The 22,319-nt window shown below is 38.9% G+C and overlaps 1 protein-coding gene across 2 annotated transcripts in view; it reads left to right on the top strand.

Moving 5' to 3' along the window:
- The window catches only part of NAV3 (neuron navigator 3), a 277,623-nt gene that overhangs the window by 132,833 nt on the left and 122,471 nt on the right, over positions 1 to 22,319 (top strand). For both annotated transcript variants that reach the window (XM_010003059.1, XM_010003058.1), the window contains exons 8-9: positions 4,421 to 5,456; positions 15,944 to 16,059. In XM_010003059.1, coding sequence (XP_010001361.1) covers positions 4,421 to 5,456; positions 15,944 to 16,059 — 1,152 coding nt within the window. The remainder of the gene's footprint in view (positions 1 to 4,420; positions 5,457 to 15,943; positions 16,060 to 22,319) is intronic.

Below are 22,319 nucleotides of genomic sequence, written 5' to 3'. Positions count from 1 at the left end.
ACACAGGATGCACAAAACCAATAAACATGCCATAAATTGAAACTCACCTGTGAAGCCTTAGTGAGCTGGTTTTTTGTTTGTTTGTTTTTGTTTCTGTTTTTGTTTTTTTTTTCCTGGACTTTGCAGCTTATGTTTCAAAGAACACATGTATTTTCCAGGTCACATCATAGGTATCTGCTTCTGACTTAATAAAATAAAGTTGATAATAAAACTATGAAAACAAAACTATTTGAATAAAGCAATTATTCACATTTTTATAACATGGACACCCAGGGTATTTTGAGTCCAGCAAAAAATAATTTCTAATTCAAGTCACATTTTAAAAACAAATATTTACACTTAAGAGCTTAGAAACAGTCTGAACACTAATAAGGGTCTCTGTGTCATGGAGTTAAATCCCCTGCTTTTCATTATAATTTAATGCAAAATGGTTTTTTAAGTAAATAAGTTTCAACAATATTTGTTTATTTTGCCCATACCAACTCTGAGAAACTCTGTCCTGGAACTCCATTGTCTAATGATGCAAATTGTCATTAAACTGTGGTCAGTAGGTACATTAGAGCTAAATTGCCTATGTTTCTTCTGGTGCCGGCATTTTGGCAATTGTCCCTTGTGCTGTTCTCCTCCTGTGCTGATAAGGGGTAGCTACCTTCTCATGGACAGCTGGACAAGTTGAATTATTTGAATCTCACCAGATAACCTCCTATTCCTCCAAACATCCTCATAACAATCCCTTGCAGCTCTTCCTTTTTCTACTAACCTTTTTAATTGTGAGTGACTGAAATTGGATACTCTAATCTGGGCACCTGCCTGCTACAGAATATCTAGATTATCAGTACCTAATTACACTGCAAGGGGAGACCTCTTGTCACAAAGGTCCTGTCTTTCCCAACAGTACAGAACACAGCAAAAGTCATAGACAAGGAGAGAGAGGAGGTTGATTATATATTGGGCCCGAGTTTAACTCCTCACCTGTCCTTTATTTGTGACAGTCTATGAAAAGTGGACTTGAAAATGTCCATTCAGTCATCAGGGTCTTGCTGAATTCTAGTAGAACTCTTTTTGCACTGAACACGTGGGAGTGTTACTGCTCTGCTTTCCCAGAGCAGGCTGGGCTGAGCTCAGCAGCACAGAGCTCTCAAGAAGAATTCAAAATTGTTTTCAAGCACAAGCTGATTATGCATTTCAGCAATAAGGGAATTAGGCCATAAACAGAAGATTCTCATAAAATTTAGTTTATAAAAAGATGAAATCCTTTTCACAGGTTGGATTCACTCCACATGAAAATCACCACAAGGTGGGGACAGATTTCATGTAACAGCTAAATCTAAGTCCTCACTGAGCGTGCAGAAAGAAGTGCATAATGTTCAGCTTCAAGTAATGCATTTGGGCTGTGGAGGGGATGAATCTTTTTATTCCATGTCTTTAGACATAGAGACAGACTCTTAATATTTCTTGAAAGTGTGCAGTCCACATTCTTTGGGGTAACATTAAGGATACAGTTTAAACTGAAGATTAAAGGCAAGTTAAGGTACTCTGTAACTTTTTGATGCTGTTTATGGTTTGTTATATAGGAATCAAATAAGTACCAGTAGTTCCAAGGACCTGTGATTTTTTGCTGTATATGTAGTAGAACAAGCTGTTGATGAAAGAGTAAATGCTCATCTTGTTACAGTTTTTCCCCTCAATGAGTTTATATTGTATAGCAGGAAATATGGCACGGCACACATTCTTCTTTTTAATCAGAACACTTTTTTTTTTTTTTTTTAATAAAACTAATAGCCTGAAGTCATACAAATGTAGCAGAATTAATACAACAGAGTGTAGTGGCATCCTGCTGTTCACAAATTGTTATATCTATTCTGCATTAGCTTTGCATATTCTTCCTGTGAATTGTTCTTCTCCAAAATTAATAGGATAGCTAAAGACCCCAATTCTCATGTGTAGTTAAGGCAAGATTAGTGCAAGGCAAAATGTGTGCAAGAATGTCCTTGTGCATGCCCAGTCCTAGGCTATCAGCCACAGGTCTTATCTCTGGTATAAATTAAGGAAGCCTGAGGGCTGCAGTAATTTCCAACAGCTGTTGTTGGCCTCAGGCTCTCTTTCTGACTTTGAGGCTCATGAGAAAAGTAGCAGGGAACCAGCTGCAATTCCTGCCTTGGTCACAAGGATGGGATCAGCTCTGTAGCTGCCCAACAAAGCTGCTCCATGTTGCTATGGGATTGCTGGGTTTTAAGCCCTAACCTCACCTATCCCAGAAAATGCTCTGAGGCAACCCTTACCAGTTCACATTTTCTTGCCTAGTAACTGGACACAGCAGAGCTTTTAGAATCCTTATGTGAAGGTGGATTGAGTTAATTTTTGTGCTGTGGGATTTGCATGTCAGGCTGAGGAGCAGATGAAAAACTCTGGGCAGATGGAATTATACAGCATCTATTGAAGGTGGAGGTAATTGGCCTGCTGGTGTACAGCTGTCAATAGTGTTAAAAAGTGTTCCATTTCTGTTGTTTTACTTTTGTTCAGGATTTTTTAAATTATTTTTAAACTAGTTTTCAGCCTGGAGAAGAGAAGGCCCTGGGGAGACTTTATCGCAGCCTTCCAGTACCTGAAGGGAGATACAAGAAAACCAGAGGCGAGGAGAGAGCTTCTCATAAGGGCATGTAGCAGTACGACAAGGGGTAACAGTTTTAGACTGGAAGAGGGTAGATTTAGGTTAGACATTAGGAGGAAACTCTTCAATGTGAGGGTGGTGAGACACTGGAACAGTTTGTCCAAGGAAATTGTGGGTACCCCATCCCTGGAAGTGTTCTAGGCCAGGTTAGATCGGGCTTGGAGCAGTCTGGCCTAGTGGGAGGTCTTCCTGCCCATAGCAGGCAAGTTGGAACTAGATTATTTTTAACATCCATTCTAAGCCAAATCATTCTGTGATTCTATGATTCTGTGCTACTTAGAGAAGCAGATTTGCTATGTTCGCGTTCACTTTGTTAAGGAAAAATCAGCTCCCCTTTCAGGATGATCAAAACTGTTTCCTATGTGTATTAGTGGCCATTAGACTTCCAGCTGGGTACTGTAACCCATACCAGGGCTTTAGGGCTGAGACTGCAAAAATGAAAATTATGTATAACTTCAAACTCTGTGCTGAAAGAAGAAATGTCTTCAGTGTCCTCTTCTACCATATTATTCAGAGAGACTCCAAGGCATGACTTTGGCTTCATGTGTGAACATAACACATCAGACCTTCTTCTTATTTTTTTGTTGCCATTCCATGAACTGTATTGGTAGTGTATGATTCACAGGCTTGCTTGCACTCCTGAATTTGATATATTTGTAGGCAGTCTTATGCCTAATTCGCAGATAGTCCTTCGACTGAATGGCAAGACAAGATAGATACACTGAGAGAAAATATCTGCTGAAATAGCTATTTACCGCATACTTGATTACCATTACCACTTCATTTCTCTTTTGCTCCAGAGCACTAGTGTTTAGGTTCTCAGATATGTCTTGGAAATCTGACCTTCACTAGGAGATCTTAACCCTTTTGTGCATTGGTCTCTTTTGCTTATTAAAGCTAGATGACTTTTTGAAAATCATGGTTGTCAATTAGCATATTTTGATTATTACAGAAAGAGTCTTATTCTCATTCATTGTGAAGATTAGCTGAAGTTTCTGGATAATGTAAATGTAGTAACAGTACCAGAGCCACATAAATGAGCCTTTGTATCCACCTCAGCTTAGAGGCCCAAAACACCTACTGCTGCTGTATCTCTGTAGATGATATAACTCTGTATGTACTGACACTGGTAAAATTGTTCATTTTTTTCTGCCTATGAAAGTGCACTGGGATAAGTTCCTAAAATGAACTGCCAGAAGTTGTTAACTGTACTTAAAACATTACAAATTATGGTGACCAGCCATTTTTTGCTTCTGTGAATATTGATGGCATCCTTTCAGCTTCAGTATTATTCAGTCCTCCTCCAGCTACCCTAAACCTATTTTGCTTTCACTAAGCATCAAACCCATCTTTTTCTGGGTTTGTTTTTCTTCCAATGTTGTATCATTCTTTTTTATTCCACATCTCAGTGTTTTATTATTATTAATGACTTATTGGAAGAATTTCTTTTTGACTTATCAAAGATAAAATCTTCACATTGGAAAGTTTAATTTGCATAATGAAATGGTTACAAGAAAGATGTTTCCAGGGTGCTCTTGAGCTCACAGAAGTATTGCACAACCCACCATGATGGTGCGGGGTAAAAAGCATTTTTTATTAGCATCCTTCATGTTCCATTCACATGTAAATTCTCTTTCTTATAAATCACTTGTAACTCTTTTTTTAATGCCAAAGGAATATAGAATTACCTTCAAGCAGGAGATGGAAGAATAACTGTACCATTCTGGTTCTTTCTGTATTTTTCAGCAGATTCACCAAAAGGCCCTCACCCATCTGCAAGCATGAATGGAAATGTGCAGCAACCCACCAGCACTGGGCAGCAGCAGGTCTCTGCCATACCCTCTCCAAGTGCCAACAAGCCTTGGCGCAGCAAATCCATGAATGTCAAACACAGTGCAACCTCTACCATGCTGTCTGTGAAGCAGCCTAGTCCCGCAACCTCCCCTACTCCATCTTCAGACAGGCTCAAGCCACCCCCTTCTGAAGGTGTGAAGCCTCCTTCATCTGGACAAAAATCTATGCTGGAAAAATTCAAGCTGGTTAATGCTAGGACTGCTCTGAGACCTCCTTTGTCACTGAGCTCAGGACCCAGTGACAGTGGGAGAGAGGATGATACCTTTTCAGAATGTGGTGAAATGGATGTCTTAAGTGGTGGGGTGAACAGTGGAGGCTCCACAAGTAGCAGTCCTAAAATATCGCCGAAGTTAACCCCTCCAAAAGCTGGAAGCAAAAATCTCAGCAATAAAAAGTCTTTGCTACAGCCAAAGGACAAAGAGGAAAAGAACAGGGACAAAAACAAAGTTTGCACTGAGAAAACAGTCAAGGAAGAGAAGGACCTGGTCACTGAAACATCTACAAAGAAGAGCTCAAAAATTGCAAGCTTAATCCCAAAAGGAAGCAAGACGACAGCAACCAAGAAGGAAAGTTTAATACCATCTTCTAGTGGGATCCCAAAACCTGGATCCAAGGTGCCAACGGCAAAGCAGAGCACTTCATCCACATGCCCGGGAAGCAAGGAGGTTGAAAAACTGAGGACTACAAAAGGAAACCAGTCCCAATCAACACCCAAATCTCAACTTATTGAGAAGGCTTCTCCTTCCTCTGGTCTTGCTTCTTCTGAAGGGAAAGAACCAAGTGCAGCTCTCACCCCGGGGTCCTCCACGGCTCTGTCAGCCTCGATGGCTACAGGCAGTGGCCAAGGCACAGGAAATGGTGTTGTCCAGCTTCCCCAGCAACAGCAATACAGCCATCCCAATACTGCCACGGTAGCTCCTTTCATTTATAGGTAAGGTCACAGAGGGAACTTGATTTTGTCTTATCATTTAGGAAAGGGAGCTAAAATGGATAGAGAAATGCTGGATCATGCTGTTATGTTACTTATCTCCCTGTTTCTGTCAAAGTACTATGCACATGTTTTCCTAATATTATTTTTTAATTTATGTTACTCTATGAACAATTTATTCCAAGAACTCAGGGCCTCTACCTTGTACAGAAGCAATCCACTGCAAATATTTGCCATTTAAAATTCAGGATGTTTTGATTAGTATTATAAATCAGATGATACATTCCCTGTGCTGTTTTTAAAGGTCATGGCTGACTCAGGTTTCTAGTGCGAATATTCTTGTTTGCAATTTAAGAACCTCAACATTTATTTGCTGATATTCAATAATATTTGCTTAAATACACTGTTCTCTTAAAAAATCCTAAAATAAACAGCTGATGTTTTCAGAGTATGTAACAGTACTAGTAGGATATTAGAGGAAAACCTGTACCAAACATTTTGGGTAGAGAGAAAAGGTTACTGTTTGCAGGTTCTTTTTCTGTTTTGGCTTTATACTTGAATTTTATTAATGATCAACTCCATGGAGGCAGTAAATTTTTACAGGTGATACAAACTCTTCTGATGGCCAAGGCTTTTGAGCAGAGAAATGAACATTTAAATGTATCAAACTTTGTCTGAATATATTTTGCTGTATGATAGAGTAATTGAAGAGAAGCTGAGAGATTCCATTGTTGTACAGCTCAAAAGGCAGAGTAAGTGTAGAAAGACTGGCAGGCTGCTTTGAGTAATAATTTCAGATGTCAGCTGTCTGAGGGCTTTAGCCACAGTTGTGAGTAAATTTAATATCTGATAAAATGACAGATACATTATTAAGCAAAATATCCTGGCAGTTTTTGTTAGTGAGTAAATCTTGGCTAAAGATTAAAGAGGTGCTGAAGTAGGCTCTGAGGGAGTGTATATATCATTACACACAACTAAACATAGCTTCAAAACCAATCTGGATGAGTGATAAACTGTTTAAGCTAATTCTGAACAAAAGCAGTTCAGAAAGTTGTATGGTAGGGGGAAAAGGCATAATATAGGTTATATGTATTCTAATATGCAGTGTGTAGTCTCTTGAGTTTCAATTAAACATATCACTGAATGTGCTTAATATGCATGTTTCTTTTAACTATGTGAAATAACCTCAGTGGTACAGATGATTTGCAGCATGGTACATAGAATGGCCTACATATGTGTTAGGGAGCATATACAAGGAGAGAGAAAAAGAAACTAGGCTTTGCCTTCAGATGTATGTGCTATTTAATGGCAATTTTACCACATATTGATACTATTTCATTGCATGACGGAGATATCTTATCGTTCTTTTAAGCTTCATCATGAAGCAAATTGTATTTTGAATTTTAAAGGGCAATAGAAGCACGCATCTTCCAGTAAAATTTGGTATTAATAATAATCTGTTTCCTTCAAACAAACAGCAGAGGGGACTGTATTTGAAGTTAAATCTCGCATGAAAATAAAATTCTCAGAGCCAGGGTCTGGTCTCAGAACACCACAACCCAGAGTAATAGACTGACTTTGATGAGGTTAGTTCAATGTATATCTCTGTAACTGAGAGCAGAATCTGACCCAAAAATCTGGCACAGTAACTACATTTCTTACAATTCTCAAGAGCTTTGTAATAGTACACAGTGATTTCATAGCAGAATATAAATATAACCAAGGATAAAATATCCATATTTCCAAAGTCAGCATATTTATTTATGTGAACATATGGCAACTAGAAGTATGCATGAAGCTGGGGTACTGTATTTATGCTTTCTGGCTCTTAAACATAACTGTTTTCTGAGCAGTTACCACAATTTATACACAGAATTTTAAGGTGCACTTGTTAGCTGCTAGAACAGCTGTGTAGATCAATGAGTTAATAAGAAATGGTTACCATTCAGACTAAGATTTTTACAGCTAGAAAGAATACCTAGGCTCTGTACATTTGTACTGCAGTCCTTGCAAAAAGTTGTAATATATTTTGGTAGCAATGCATGGCATTTTATCCAGAATCATGCAAAATACCACAATATACTGCAGTGTGCTCCAGTGATGAGTGTAGGCTGTTAAGGATAAGTAAATAGTGCTTTTCTGGTGTGTTGCTAATACCTGCAGATACCAAGTATTTTGCAATGTCTGATTATTACCCAAGAGGATATTAATGTAGATTTGCGAGTAAAAGAAAGTATTCCAAAGAGTTTATTTGAGACCAGCATGTATATTGTTTAAAAAGATAATGAAGTGCTTTAAAAGTTACCAGCACTTGGGTGTTCAAGGAGTGAATATTTTTATTAATGGACACTAGATTGAAAATACTGTTTCACTAGGAAGTTCTGAAATTGTATATTACACTGTTCAGTTTGCACTCTTGATGCTTTCTCCTATCTGATATCACATTGCATTTTTCTGCTTCTTAAACACCATAGCATGGAAATTCATATGGGATTCTTATTTCTCTTCAAAGATTAACAGCAACGCTCAGAATTGCATTTGAGATAATCTAAATGGGCATAATTTAAATTCTTCCATCCTCCTCAGCAAGTGATTATTTATGTTCAAATGCCATTTTGAATGTGTTATTTACAGAGCCTTATGTGTCCCCTCCGAAGCTGACTGCAGGGTCCAATTGATAGAAGCAAGGCTGAAGCATATGTAATTTAGTTGCAGGAAAACCTGATAAGAGAGATACAGCAGGAAAAACAACTAAAAAGGAGGTGTAAGAGATCATATAATTGTTTAAACCATAGCAGCCACTACTTAAAATTACACATTCTTCTACACAGATAGGATTGGAAGAAGATGGAAATTGTGCCATATGCCAGAGTCCCTTAGACTCATATTGCAATTGGTCATAGAATTTAGTTATCTTCCTAGTGGTGCTTAAATTTCAGATGCAGAAGAGTAACACTGGAGTTTAGTACTTGCTAGTTACTGCAATAAAACAGAGAAAATAATTTAAAAAACCCAAAACATTAATGAAAAAAATACACACGTCCTACTCTTTCTCCTAAAATCTTAGCAAGAGAATAACAGTTTAATTGCTCAGTATTTGGAGTTCTTAGCTTCCCTACTAATTGCTCAGAAGTGTAGTATAACCTATAATTCCCAGCATTTACTTGCACAGAGAAGCGGTTGTTGTATATGCCATCATTGCTTTATTTTTTGTGAGCCAAATTGTGTAAGTTTGTGCTATTTCCACAAAATGGGAAACATAACTAATAGTCCCAGGAGTAACACAAATGTCATCTCACTCCACGGGGTAATTCCTTGGTCAATGTAAATCATCATAACCCTACATGAAGTATGTGATATATTGGCACTTAACATTTGCTATGGGTTTGCTCAAAAACTAAAGGAGTATTTCAGTAGAACACTGAGTTGTAACTGGGTGCATGTACTGCAGTATTGCTCTGTTTTATTTTCGCCTTCAGTAACCACAGTAGGATCTTAGTGGGTCTCTTTTCCATGCCTGGAATATAGAAACTGAAGTACCCAAATCCCCAGGATTGTGGTTCTCAGGAATTGCTTATTGCCTGAAATGCTGAAAGTGTAGAAACTGCTGCAGAGAGTTAGCTGAGAGCTCATCATCTTGAGCTGCATTTCTACATTGTACATCACTTAAATTTCAGTTCTTCAGCTATATTTGTAGCTTCAGATAGGACATCTGGAAGAAGTTTCAGTACTGTCTGATTTCAGACCTTGCAGAGCTGCTCTTTCATTGTCAGTACTGGCCCACAAAAAACAGTTTGGCACTCCTTTTGTCCCTGAAGAATAAGTAACCCATGACTTCAGCTACCTAATAGGTTGATGTACAGTGGGTGAGGCCAGATTCTTCTTTGAAATGCAGGCTGAAAAGATAAGAGGTAACAGATGCAAGTTACAGCAGGGGAGATGCAGATTAAAAGGTAGAAAAGATACTTCTGCTTTGAGGGTGGTGAAACATGGAGCTAGCTGCCCAGAGAGGCTGTGGAAGCTCCGTCCCCGGACATGTTCAAGACCCAACCAAACGAGGCCCTGAGCAGCTGAATGTAATTGGGCTTGCTTTGAGCAGATCATTGGAGCAGATGGCATCTAGGACATCTTTCTGATCTAAGTTACTTTATGATTCTGTGAGGACTAATAGTGGGGAATGGTCCATCTTCTCTCCCCCCACATAAGACTAAACAAAATGCCTTTCAAGCCCCCTGATACCAGTCCACGACACTAATACATTCACTAGATAGAGGCAGAGAAAGGAAATACCAGTACAGAAAATAAACATGTTGCCAGGTACTAAAACCTTCCTCTCTCCTTTCTTCCATGGTGATTGAAGCAATTCCTTTACTAGAGCATAGCTTCAAGGGTGCATGGGAAATGCAGAGCTGTGACAGATGGGAAGGAGGATATAATCTGATTGCACCTCTGGAGGCACAGTGAAATTCAATTCCAGCTCCCTGTTCAGGATATTTTTGTACTGGCTTAGGGAAAAAAAATAAATAAACTACTCTTCAAGGATACTGCAAACACAGCATTAGCAGGGTTTGTTGAAACCATATTTATGTCCAGTTTTAATGACTAGAAACTACTTCTGGTCACTACTTGTGGAGTTAAATTAAGTTTTCAGTAAAAGACATTTTATCAGTTAATTGTGTTTGTTAATAATAGATTGTGCTGCTATACATATTGCAACTCTTTCTTTAAAAATGTGGTGATTCAAAGTCATGTTGCAGTCCTTTATTGATTTCCATTATTTACATTATTGTTGTGAAAATAAAGCAACAGCCACCACCAAAATTTTGCAATCTTAAGTAGAGCTAAACATTGCCTCCCACCAGTTTTACTTGTTACAAAAACAGTCTTTAGAAAAATCCTCCCATTTTCTCATGCTTGATTTTCAAGTAATTGTGCAAGAAAAGTTTCCAGTGAAGACAAGTTGGCTTAATAAATGGGAAGGAGGATAATAAGCAAATAAATAATTATAAACACATACTTGATTTATGCTGTGATAAAACAGTAGCTTGATAATTTTGTTACTTGCTGTTTATGATCTGAAGCTTTTCTTTTAAATTATCATACAGACAAGCCTTGCCTTATCTCTTTGACTAAATAAATGGCAAAATGTAAGATAAAGGACCAAAAAGGATATTCTGTCCAGTCTATCACTGGCAACCATATAATCCCTTTCATAAGGAATAGTATGGCCAGCAGAAGTAGGGATGTAATTGTCCCCCTGTACAGCACTGGGGAGGCCTCACCTCGAGTACTGTGTACAGTTCTGGGCCCCTCACTCCAAGAAGGATGTTGAGGTGCTGGAGCAAGTCCAGAAGAGAGCAACAAGGCTGGTGAAAGGACTAGAGGGAAAGTGTTGTAGGGATAGGCTGAGGGAGCTGGGATTTTTAGCCTGGAGGAGAATCAGGGGGGACCTCATCACTCTCTACAACTACCTGAAGGGAGGTTGTAGTCAGGTGGGAGCTGGGCTCTTCTCCCAGGCAACTAGTGACAAGAGGAGAGGGCATGGCCTGAAGCTGTGCCAGGAGAGGTTTAGGTTGGATACTGGGAAGAGAGTGATTAGACATTGGAATGGACTGCCCAGGGAAGTGGTGAAGGCACTGCTCCTGGTTGTGTTTAAGGAAAGGCTAAATGTGGCACTTTGTGCTATGGTCTAGCTGATGTGGTGGTGTTAGGTCACAGGCTGGACTTGATGATCTCAGAGGTCTTTTCCAGTCTCAATAATTCTGTGTGATTCTGTGATAAACCAACTAAGATTTATTTTAATCTAGTTAATCCTCACTACTCCAATGGGAATGTTCCTCCAGAAATTCCCTCCTACCATTGTTAGAAATTGTTTCAATTCAAATAATGAGATTGTATCCATGTATTACTTTGTCAATATTGTCCTTTAACTTAAGAAGTTGTTTTTCCTCTTTTTGATTGCTCTTTTAAAATATGTGAGGGAGTAATCCCATCTCTTTCCTTCTCTTTTGCAAGACTAAACCAAGTTGTTTCTTCTTTCAGAAGGGTTTCTTCTTCCCCATGAGCATCCTAGTAGCTGTTGCCTGCAGCTGTTCCCAATTTAACTCACGTGCCTTGAACATGGGTGATCAAACTGCTCATGTTCCAGATGTGGTCCTGCCAGTCTGTTGCATTGACAGTGATCCACATTTAAGACAGCTGCACCTCCCAGAGCTGTTGGGAAAAAAATCCCAGCACATTCATCTGATATCTTGTGGAATGTCAAGTGAAAAACCAAACAAATCTTTGATGTTATCTGTGTTTATCAAAGGTTGGCTACTTCGTTAGAGATGGGAAATGACTGCCTGTGCTAAATACAGCTTATTAAGTAGTGTTCCAAATTCTGTTCTTAATTACTCCTGTACAGGCTCATTTTAATCAGACTGAATGAGCTTGTTCAGGTGTGATTGAGAGCAGGATTTGTCCCATTAAACGAGTTTGATGCTATTACAAATAGGTAGCATACAACTCGGTGGGTTGTGGATAAATGCATTCTCTGATTGCCATGATTAAAATAGAAAACAGATTGTCCTGTTCTCATGATGCTCGCCTAAATTAACTTGTGCTGCAGAAGCACAGCACTGGAAGAAATCTAGTGGGATTGCTTTGACTAAACTGAAATTATTTTCACTTTCCTTGATGTCAAGAGAGATGCAAGGATTTCAATTTTTATTTAGGTATTTATTTTAAGGCAGTGGGCTGTGAATAGGTAGAGGGCTATTCATTAAGGCAAATGTGTAAGGTTAATGAGAAGATCATTTAATTTGCTGTTTGCTTGCCTAGAGTTGAATCTGTGCTGCAGTCCTGCAGAGATTATTTCATAGGATTAATAGGGCCCAGAGAAAGAAGTGAAGGGCAGAATTATAGGGGAAGACAAATCTCACAATTTCACCATTTTTTTTTTAATTTATTTTTTTTTTAACTAGAACAGCTGACCTAAGCAAAGAGGCATCTACATCAACTTTCTAATGTATCATACCCTATGGCAGGCCTTGAGCAAAGCAACTTCAAATTTGAGGCACTGAGTCCGTACCTGAACCTCCTTACTCCCCAGAAGCTAGGGCTCCCAAATTGTTTTGCTTAGAAACCTTTCACCACCAGACCATTTTCAGCTCATCTGAGCTAATCTGGACTCCAGAAAAAATCAGGGCCTTGGCTATCATGCAGCAGAAGGCAGGGCTGCTGTGAAAGTGCTGGCAGCTAGTGACCTAGTGGAGACCTGGTGAGAGAATAGCTGTTGATGAAAGCCCCATCCCCAGGCACCATGGGGTGCCTCCATCATGGATCCCCAAGAGCTGACTAGGTGTTTTTTGGCCGATGCCTTCCACAATAAATAACCAGCTTTCTCAAGTAAGTAGAACTTTAACTGCTGCAAAATCCATAGTCCTCTGTGGAATTTCTGGTGTTGCCTCAGATAATTACAATCATTGATGTTTTTACCAAATTAAACATAACAAAGCTGAATGAGGTCAGTACAGCAGTTTCTTTGTTATTTGTTTTCATAGCAAATCACATTTATTCTACATTATATTTCAATTTTAATGTTTCAAATGAAATAAAAGGGACATGTCATGCTTCTTAGAGCTGTTATTTCAGGCTTCTTATAAATTTAAGAAAACCACATCATATTTATATTTGGCTTGTGTTTCCATGGTTTTCTTTCTACAAATTAAATAAAACATTTTACAATTATTAGCATTGTATGATATTTGCATTCAGTGTTTTTACTTTAGGGCTTAGATTTTAATAAACACCTTGTGTCACAGAAAGTGTATTTTTTGCTGCCATTAATCCCACTGATTTGATTCTAAAATTATGAGAGGAAATATTTAGAAGTATCTCTTCTCACAGTTTTTTTCCACTTCATCAGGTTTTTGAAAATGGAAGAAAAAGCCAGCAACCCACTGAATAACAGAAATGTGTTTTAATTGGTATTTGGTAAATCTCTAAAAGTGACCTGAGCAAATGAAGCTGTGAACAAGGGAAAATTGGTATTCATTGTTACTTTAAGTAAAAAGATACATTCATACTAAAGTTTGCTAAGCTCCTGTAAATCACTCTTTACTTGTTTGTACTCTTGTAGGGAGATCCAGTCCTTTTAATGTAAGAATCTGTGTTCCCATACAGTCAATATTGAGTTATGGATTGATCTCTATTGACTATATGGGTGATAGTCGCTGCCAGAGGGCAATCAAGATCATTGAACTTCTGTGTTTACCTATCTTCATACACAAGAGGAAGAATCAGTGCAAATATTGGATGTTGGTGTCCAATGAATGTCCAGACCACTTAATCCTTTTCTGATGATAGATGTCTAAATAAACAGGAATAGGTACTTTCTATACTCTCTTAAAAGATAGCTTACATATAAGACTTTTGGTCACTCAGGGAAGGGATTGCATCACCCTTTTGGTTGGTGGAGTGATTGATGGTCAAACAGTTGCACAATCAGGAATGTAATGCCATAGGATCAGAAGGAGAAGAGGTGAAAAGGATCACTTTCTGTTTCAAATTAGGGGTGGGCTAATGTAACCTCCATACAAAATTTGTGGAGAATGCTGGGAGTACTTGATCTGCACCAACCTACCTGGGTGCTCTACAAAACCAAAAGCAGCCTACTTTTTTTTACTACAGTGTTCCTCTTAACTAACTCCAGCCTGGATCTGGCTCCAGCCCCAGCAGCTTTAAGATTTGGATTCGAGTGCAGATCACATCAATCACCTTCACCATTATTATCAATACCTTTGTCTGAGGTGTGGGTTTGGAGTGGCAGTTTGCGCTGGGCTGACCTGGCACTAAGTTTCAGTGTTCACCCAGACAGGAGTACTCATGAGCATGCATGGCTTCTCAAAATGGTTTTCACTGAAAGTAGACCTATCTCTCATTTCCTTTCATGGTTGGAAGCAATATGGGAATACAGATCTGATGGTGTGTGTTCACTGAGGAGGAATGAAGCGGGCTTTTCTTTCTTAGGACACTGTCCTCAAGCACCAAATGTAAAATTACACTCCAGGTTGGTAGGATGTAGTAAACCTTGCAGCATGTGCTGAGCTTGTGCTTCCTGGAGTGTGTGACAGACAGAAACAGTAGACGAGAACCAACAGTGGTTTTTTACAAAGTAGCTATCTGTGTCCAGCATCCCAAAAGTACAGACATTGATAAGAAGGACAATGCATCAGATAAGACATTGTTTACGTTTCTGTTTCTGTGTAATTAGAGTCAGACTTAAATTATTCTAATCAACAGACTCCACCATGACAGGTATTTGTGCCACTCTATGTGCATATATCTGCTCCCTCAGTTACTGTCATGAATTACTGAACACATCTATTCAGTAAGTAACTCTGAAGAAAATGTTAAGTGGAAAGTTATTTCATAAACAAGTTGCCATACAATTATTTTGAGAGATAAGTCATTGGTTTTATCAGTTATAAAATACACATTCATCACACAGTTTAATGTTTGTATTGAGTTGGTCATTGGAAACACTTTATGGTGAATTTTGAGAATTGAGCTAAAAATGTAACATTTTAAAATTAGGATTTCACTAGTCTTTTAAGAAAATTAAGGCCTGAGTGTACTTATCAAATAAGGAAAGCTGTAAGAACTTAAGCTAAGTTCTAAGTGAAGACTTTTTTTCCATTTCAAAATGTGTCAGGTATATCTTTAGATGCATTCTTTTACTCTATACAAATGTGGTACAGGTTGCTACTTAATGGCATCGTGGTTCAGTAGTTCTTGTGTAAGATAAATGCTGCAGCTGTTCCTTAAGAGGAGACAATAATTGTGTGATCTATTTTGTATTATAATCCTTGTGCTTGTGTATTTCTTTTTACTTACCATTATGCAATGGTAAGTAGCAATTATGCAAATAACAAAGGGTACTCATTATAATTTATCAATAATACCCACAGAAATATACCATCACAAAAAATATGGGCATTTGTTAGCAAGTTAATGGAAAAACTTTTATTATCCCATTTCCCCAGAGTTATGTAAGGGGTATTATCAAAAGAAGCTGCACATAGATTTAAATATCTGGGCCAGATTTCAATTCCAGTCTTGCATAAGCTTTTTCCCACATGGCTTTTCTCACTTAATATTTCAGCAATTACAAGTTTTCATTTCCCTTATATATGTGCAGGGATGTTACTTCACCAATTTAAATGGATTCTGCCTATATCTGGTTGACACTTCTCGCAGAGAAAAAGGAAACAAAATGGCTCCAAATTTCCCAGCATTAACTCAGAATAGCTCTTGAAGAGAGAGACAGAGTTCATAGTTGTTTGCAGATTTGTTTAGCTGGATTCAAACTAACACAGTAAGAATGTGAAATTCATGGTATTTTCATCATATAGTGGTACAGTTCTAGATGGAACTGCAAGTAACATTCATTTCCATTCATACATGAATGCCAGATAATAATAATCAATCTTCTTGCTTGATTTCAGAACTCTCTCAGAAAATGACAGTACCTCTTTACCACCTGCTGACTCCTGCACCAGTCCCACTAAAATGGATTTGTCATTCAGTAAGACTGCCAAACAGTGCCTAGAGGAGATATCTGGTGAGTAACAATAAGTCAGGAGTAGCCTGTAAACTTCTCTGTTTACATCTGTTTCTTATCAGGAGCTTTGCAACGGGTTGAAATAATACTTCTGACCTCTATTCATGAGGGTATTAAATATGCAGAAAATTTGGGTCATGCACAGTTAGTGCTTCATATGCACAGGTCTCTTTTCTGAACTGAGTCCTTCTGTTCAAATATCCTCTTCATAATTTTGCAGAAACTAAGCTTTCACAAGCTAGGGTTTCAAGTCATTAGTGTTAGAGTCATACTGAGTACTCTAAGAGGAGCAGTGGAAAATCTGCTTCAGAACGTTTGACACTGTGATGCATTAAGATCATCAAATTAACTCATAACATCAGAATTGAGTTGTAAATGACACAAGATTTATTTTGTTTTTTGAACTGAATCTATATTCAGAAAATGAGAAAAAGAACAAATTCTTACTATTATACCTGACTTCTAAGCTGCTGCTAGAGCTAAGCTGCTATGGGTTGTATTCTGGAATTCCTTGTAAACCTTGAGTAAAATCATTATTAGGTTACAAGTATGAAGGGATTTTTTTTTTTAATCATATTTGAATAGTACCTTTGAAGTCAACAGAGCCATGCTGATTTCCATCAGCCTTGGGTCTGGCCATAACTCTGCCTAAGAATGCAAAAAACAAAGTCTGTCACAGCTGACAGGACTGAGTTGCACTGCAGGGTTGTGTGGGAGTAAATTCAAAGGGACTCTTCACCAGAGCTGTTTTGCTGGAGTTTGGGAGGTTTTTTTTATTGTGATTGTTGTTTTGTGGTGTTTTTTTGTTTGTTTGTTTTGTTTTTTTAATTAGCATCCTTACTATCATTTTTAGAAGAATAAAAGCTGAAATCCCTGTGGTATTGTATTCACCTGTAGGTTTTCCCTTTTACTCCAAATTTTTAAGATTCAAATGAATTTATAATGAGTCATGTGGTTCTTCTTACACAGAATATAACTTACTTAAGTCACTAATTAGACACATCAAGCTAAAATTATTTCTCTACCACAAGGGAAATCAAATGCCCAAGCTCTGTGGCACTGCCTTGGCATTTAACTGACTCATACTGAAAAAGAGGTTTTGTCCTGGTTTGTCTCAGCCCCTGTGGAAGTCTCCTGAGTATAACGTCCCTTATTTGCATTACCAGCTTTTGTGATAAATATGTCACCCTGAAATATGGTGAAGTGTTCCCTAGAGGTGACTTATGCTTGTTAAAATGAATGAAAAAATTCTTCTAGAAATCAGACTCATTGGTCTTCCATGTATAAAGAGTATAATTGAAACACACAAATCAAAAGATATTTCAAGGAATTATCCACAGAGATGCTAAAAAAAACAAAATTTAATATCGATTCAATACCTGCTGAAATGATCAAACCAGATCTCGTGCCTCCCAGCCTTTTACTGTTCTGAACAGAAATAGAACAGCCTCAAAAAAAAAAAAAAAAAAAAAAAAAAAAAGGCATAAAGGGCACTAGACATCAGAGATGTTTCTAATCTGATTATTCAGACTCTGGCATTAGCAGTTGACTGACATAACAGGCAGCAAAGCAGAACTAGTGGGAAAATACGATCAATCATTTGTTGTATACAGAGAAAGCCAGATGTGTGTCACCCGTAATTGTCTATTAGCAGCAAAAAGAAATATTGGATCCAGTACTATGTTTGCTGAATAAAGAATTGTATGCATTGGGGAATGATTACTGAGTCATTGGTCATTCTGTCATCGGTGAATCTGCATGGGGAAAAAAATCCTGTGATGGCTGTTCTAGGGGGGGTGTTCTGTGATGGATTAGCCATGAGAAAGGGCAACTAAAACCTGTTACTTAGCAGCATCTTTATTCTGGTATTATCAAGGGATTATACCATTAGTAGCAAGGAGGTAAGCAAAGGTTAGCTCCTTGCTCTGGCCACTTATATCTAGGGTGTTAAGAGATGAGCCCAGAGTTTCTTCCGCTTGGATATTTTAATTTTCCTGAAATCTTCCACTGCTGCTATGGATGGACACCATCTTTATATTATCTCAAGGTTTTTTTGCCACTTGGTAGACCAACACTAGTACAATATATTAGTAGGCAATAAGGGTCCATGAGGATCATGCAAGGGACTAAACATCTGTGGAAATGACTAAACAGCTTGTAGGAACAGGTTCATAATTGCTGTCCCACCTGTATTATGATTCTGCTTCATTAGTCTTTATTATAGTGGAAAATATTTGCAAGTAAGTGTAAAATACTCAGGACTTATATATCTCAGCCCACATCACTGTGTAAACTGTTTCTCTACTTTCAGAATATTTACAGACTCCTATTTGTTTTTTTCTCTTGGCTGAAGATAACTGCTCCCATAACCATGTCAGAGCTCCTAACCTACCTCAGGACAAAATCAACCAGTCTCAAACTCATGCAGTAAGCATGGCAAGACTTTTCCATAATATAGGCAAATCTTGGATGGGAACAATATAATTCAAAAAAGATTTAGGAGTGGTAGTCGAGGCACCGTTCTTCCTGAGTGACTCAGGATACCAAAACCAAGCCAGTTTCCTTGCTTTAGTGGCAGATGGTCGTGGCTCTGTTTTCTGTGCCGAGCAAGACAGTTCAGATCCTTTCACCACTGTCTCAACATGGGAGATGGAGAAGTAAAGAGGGAAGCTGTGGGAGTAGTTTCCAGTTCTCCTCTGCTGTGTCTTCCTCACTGTTTCTGAGGGAGCTGGTTACCTTTAAAACCTCTCCTATTTTCCAGCTCCTAGCTGATGAAGGGATGGGACAAACTCAGTGTAAACTGTTGATATCCTGCCCACTATTGGGCAAGAGATCACTTTATTTTCACAGCTGAGAGAGGAGGTTGATGCTGGTTGGTGAAGGAGATGGTGAGGCTGGTGTAGGCATGGACCCAGAAATGCTGCCCTGATAAACAGAACAACCTCTTTATTTTTAGCTTATCCCCATAAATCTGCTGCCTTTGGTAATTTCCCACATTCTTTATGCCTAAAGCCAGTTCTGCCTCTTGGTAGAGCTACTGTAAATTTGAGTTTCTTCACTGTTCCACTCTGGTAGGAATTTCTTCCAGATGTGATCTGAAGTGCTTCAGACTTTTTTCCTACTTTTTTTTTTTTCCCCTTTGAATATTTTACAGCTCAGCCAGAGCAGTCCCAGATGTTTCCACAGTGCACGTGCAGACCAGCAGTACAGCTCACGTGCAGTAGGTGTAAAGCTTCCTGCACACCTTGGATTCCCTCTGCCTGCACAGTGCCATGCACATGCTGAATGAGTCCCACTTGTAGGCACAAGTCATCCCTGCAGTAGTTTCAGTGCATTCTGCACAGGGTAGAGTCATTGCACATGTGGCATACAAATGTGTAGACTTCTATCCAGGAAATCCCAGATAGAAATCTGGGAGTCCTAAATAAGGGCCAGTTCGGCAGTCATGTATGAACAGTCTTTCTTGCATGGATTTTATGTACCAGTTGCCTCAACAATACTACTCAGTATCTGTCTTTCTGCAAAACGAGTACAATTTACAGACAGGATTTTGGGAAAAAAAATAAAAAAATAAAATTTGATTGTATGACTAGGAATATGTTTTTCAGACTTTCTTGCCCAGTATGCCTACTTGTAGCTGTGACATTTATCAATCTCTGCTGCAAGTTTATTGGAGAAGGCTGTCAGTAAGTAATTTATCTAATAATCTGTTGTAAATTGTACATGCCAGTAACTACAGAGTATTATTTTTATGAAATCAGTGATAGTGTTTGGTTTTAACAGATGTTTACATATACAAAGAGCTTAGTGCAATGTGATTGATTAAATAATTATTCATGAATTTACAAATATTGACTAGTTATAAAAAAATCTTAGGGATGAAACATAAATGAAAGGGTAATAGGCCACTATATGTGGCAATGTTAGCATACAAACATTCCATTTTCAAACTTATATGTTTACTGTGCTTTCTTTTTTTTGTCTCTGATAGGAATTGTTAATTACTAGGTATAGAAATAGTTTACAATTTATTTTTTTTCAAGTAAACTTGGCTGAAGAGATTCATAATCTTATGAATTTGCACATCTATTACATAATTCATTTGTAAGGCTCCAAACTATGCACTGAGACTTCAAAGAAAGTCTTATCTGACAGCAAAATTTGTCCCTAGATTATTAGCTCTTAAAATCATTATTTAAATTCCTTTTATGAAGGAAGCAGTAAAAATAAGGTCATACATTACACCGATTTAAATGTGCTGGGGAAGTTCCCTTTGCTGTTCTTGATTTAAACATAGTCCTGTGTGGTGGGTAGGGAATACATCAAATTGCAAGGTGGTTGAGGAATAATGGTCTGTCATGACATTTGCTCTCCTCTGGTCTGCTTAGTTTGCTCATTACTATATTTCATACACTTAAAATGGAGAGATAAGATTTATAAAAGTATTTTTCAGTTAAAAAACTGAGCTTTTTCCACATGCAATTTTGTTTTATCAAACAAGAACCTACAGAGAAGTGCAGTAAAGCAGAAGGATAAATTCAGTGTTCTTTGTGCTAAAGGCTTGGTCCAAGATGTACATATACATCTGATGTATCTAAGGGTGATCATGATGATCCATCTAACAAGTGAGGCAGCAGGGGGATTAATGGGAGAAAAGTTCATATAATCTTGTAATTAAGGGCAATAGTATTGTGCTTGTACACCTGAAGGCTGAATCAAGGTTTTGTGATTAGCCTCAGTACTTCCATAACCCACCATCTGTCTCACTGTATTTCTAATGTGTGTAGAAAAGGAAATGAGACTGTTGGATGCGGGATCTGCAGCATGTGTGCAGCACTCACATGGTTCCCACACAGTTCAAGTGTCATTACCACCCCTGAATGATTGTCCATGACCTGTGTCCTGATGGCACTGGGCTGCAGTGAATAGCTGAGCTGGGAGAAGAAACAGGACCACAGGACCACAGAGACACTGCGACCCACTGTGTCACCCAGGACCCCACTGTATCCCTATCAGAGACCATTCCAGCCTGAAGTGGTGGGGTACCTACTGCCAACACCATGCATGAGGTCTGGCCTGGCTCATTGGGTGAAGACATTTCATCCCCTGCCATAAGTTTTTCTGTTCACAGGTAGAAAGAGGACTAAATACACCTGGCCAGTTCTAGCAGTCTTCTGTCTGGTCTATCTACTCTTGAAGCTGGGCGGCCACACTGTGCGTTGCTTCCCTAGCAGTGCTGGCTTAGCAAATGGGAGTACACCCTGTCTGTGGGGCTTTCTGAGGCCATCTACAGTGCCACAGGAATGGCTGCTGCTGCTACATGTGACCACACACATATGCTGTGAGCTCAGTGTGGATGCAGAGCAGGCCTATCCCTGCCTACAGCTGACCACGGAGACAAGCCACTGACTCAGGATGCTTGGATACAAATGGGTGGATGAGGAAGTTACTATTAATTTATTTGGACTATGAGGGAGAGATTCAGCCTTGCTGTATACGCTGGGAAAGGTTCTGTTCCCTTGATCCAGTTGTACTGTGGTGCTTCTTGGGGCCCAATCATTGTCCTTCCTCTTAATTTGAAAAGTAACAACTGGGAATACTGGACCAATTTGCGTATAAGTCAAGGTTTTTAAAGTATTCAGTGGAAAAAGCATGAGATTGCCCTTTATTTTGCAAATTCCCCATTGCAAACGCAGCCCTGTGAGGCCTTCCCAATAACCCCAACAGCTTCCTCAGCCGTGCCGAGCAGGTGGTTGCAGCCGTGGCAGCACATCCTGGTGTGGGAGAACGCTGGCAGCTCTGGAGCTCTGCTTCCTCAGCCAGGTCCACCTGAGCATCCATGCCAGGCTCTGCTGCAGGCAGGCACCAGCACAGTTGTAGCAACCTTTTAAGAGCCCACGTGCCACTACAATTGGCAGATCATGGGAGGAAATACAGCAGTGCAATCATCTAGGTTTCCGTGTTTCCATGCTGAAGAAATGGCAGGCATTTAATATTTAGGATGATTTCGTAGCAGGCTAGCAAGACATTCTTCCTGTCTCCTCTTAATTAAGCTTTGTGGGGTAGGTGGGGAGGAGGATTAGTGTCTCATTGTGAACCTTGTCTTTCTAGGAATGTGTCAGTAATTTAAAATGGGAAACCGTGATTGCTTGAGACTGCTGAATTTCGTTCTAGATTAGTTCTTCATTTTTGAGAGTTACCTAGGAAAAAATGCACCCTTTGAAATTTGTAAGTTTCTCCCACATAATTTTTTTTCCCTA

Source organism: Chaetura pelagica, unplaced genomic scaffold, assembly GCF_000747805.2.
Source record: "Chaetura pelagica isolate M959 unplaced genomic scaffold, ChaPel_1.0 scaffold288, whole genome shotgun sequence".
Taxonomy (NCBI): domain Eukaryota; kingdom Metazoa; phylum Chordata; class Aves; order Apodiformes; family Apodidae; genus Chaetura; species Chaetura pelagica.
The sequence above is the reverse complement of the archived record's forward strand: the minus strand, read 5'-3'. Positions and strand labels throughout refer to the sequence as shown.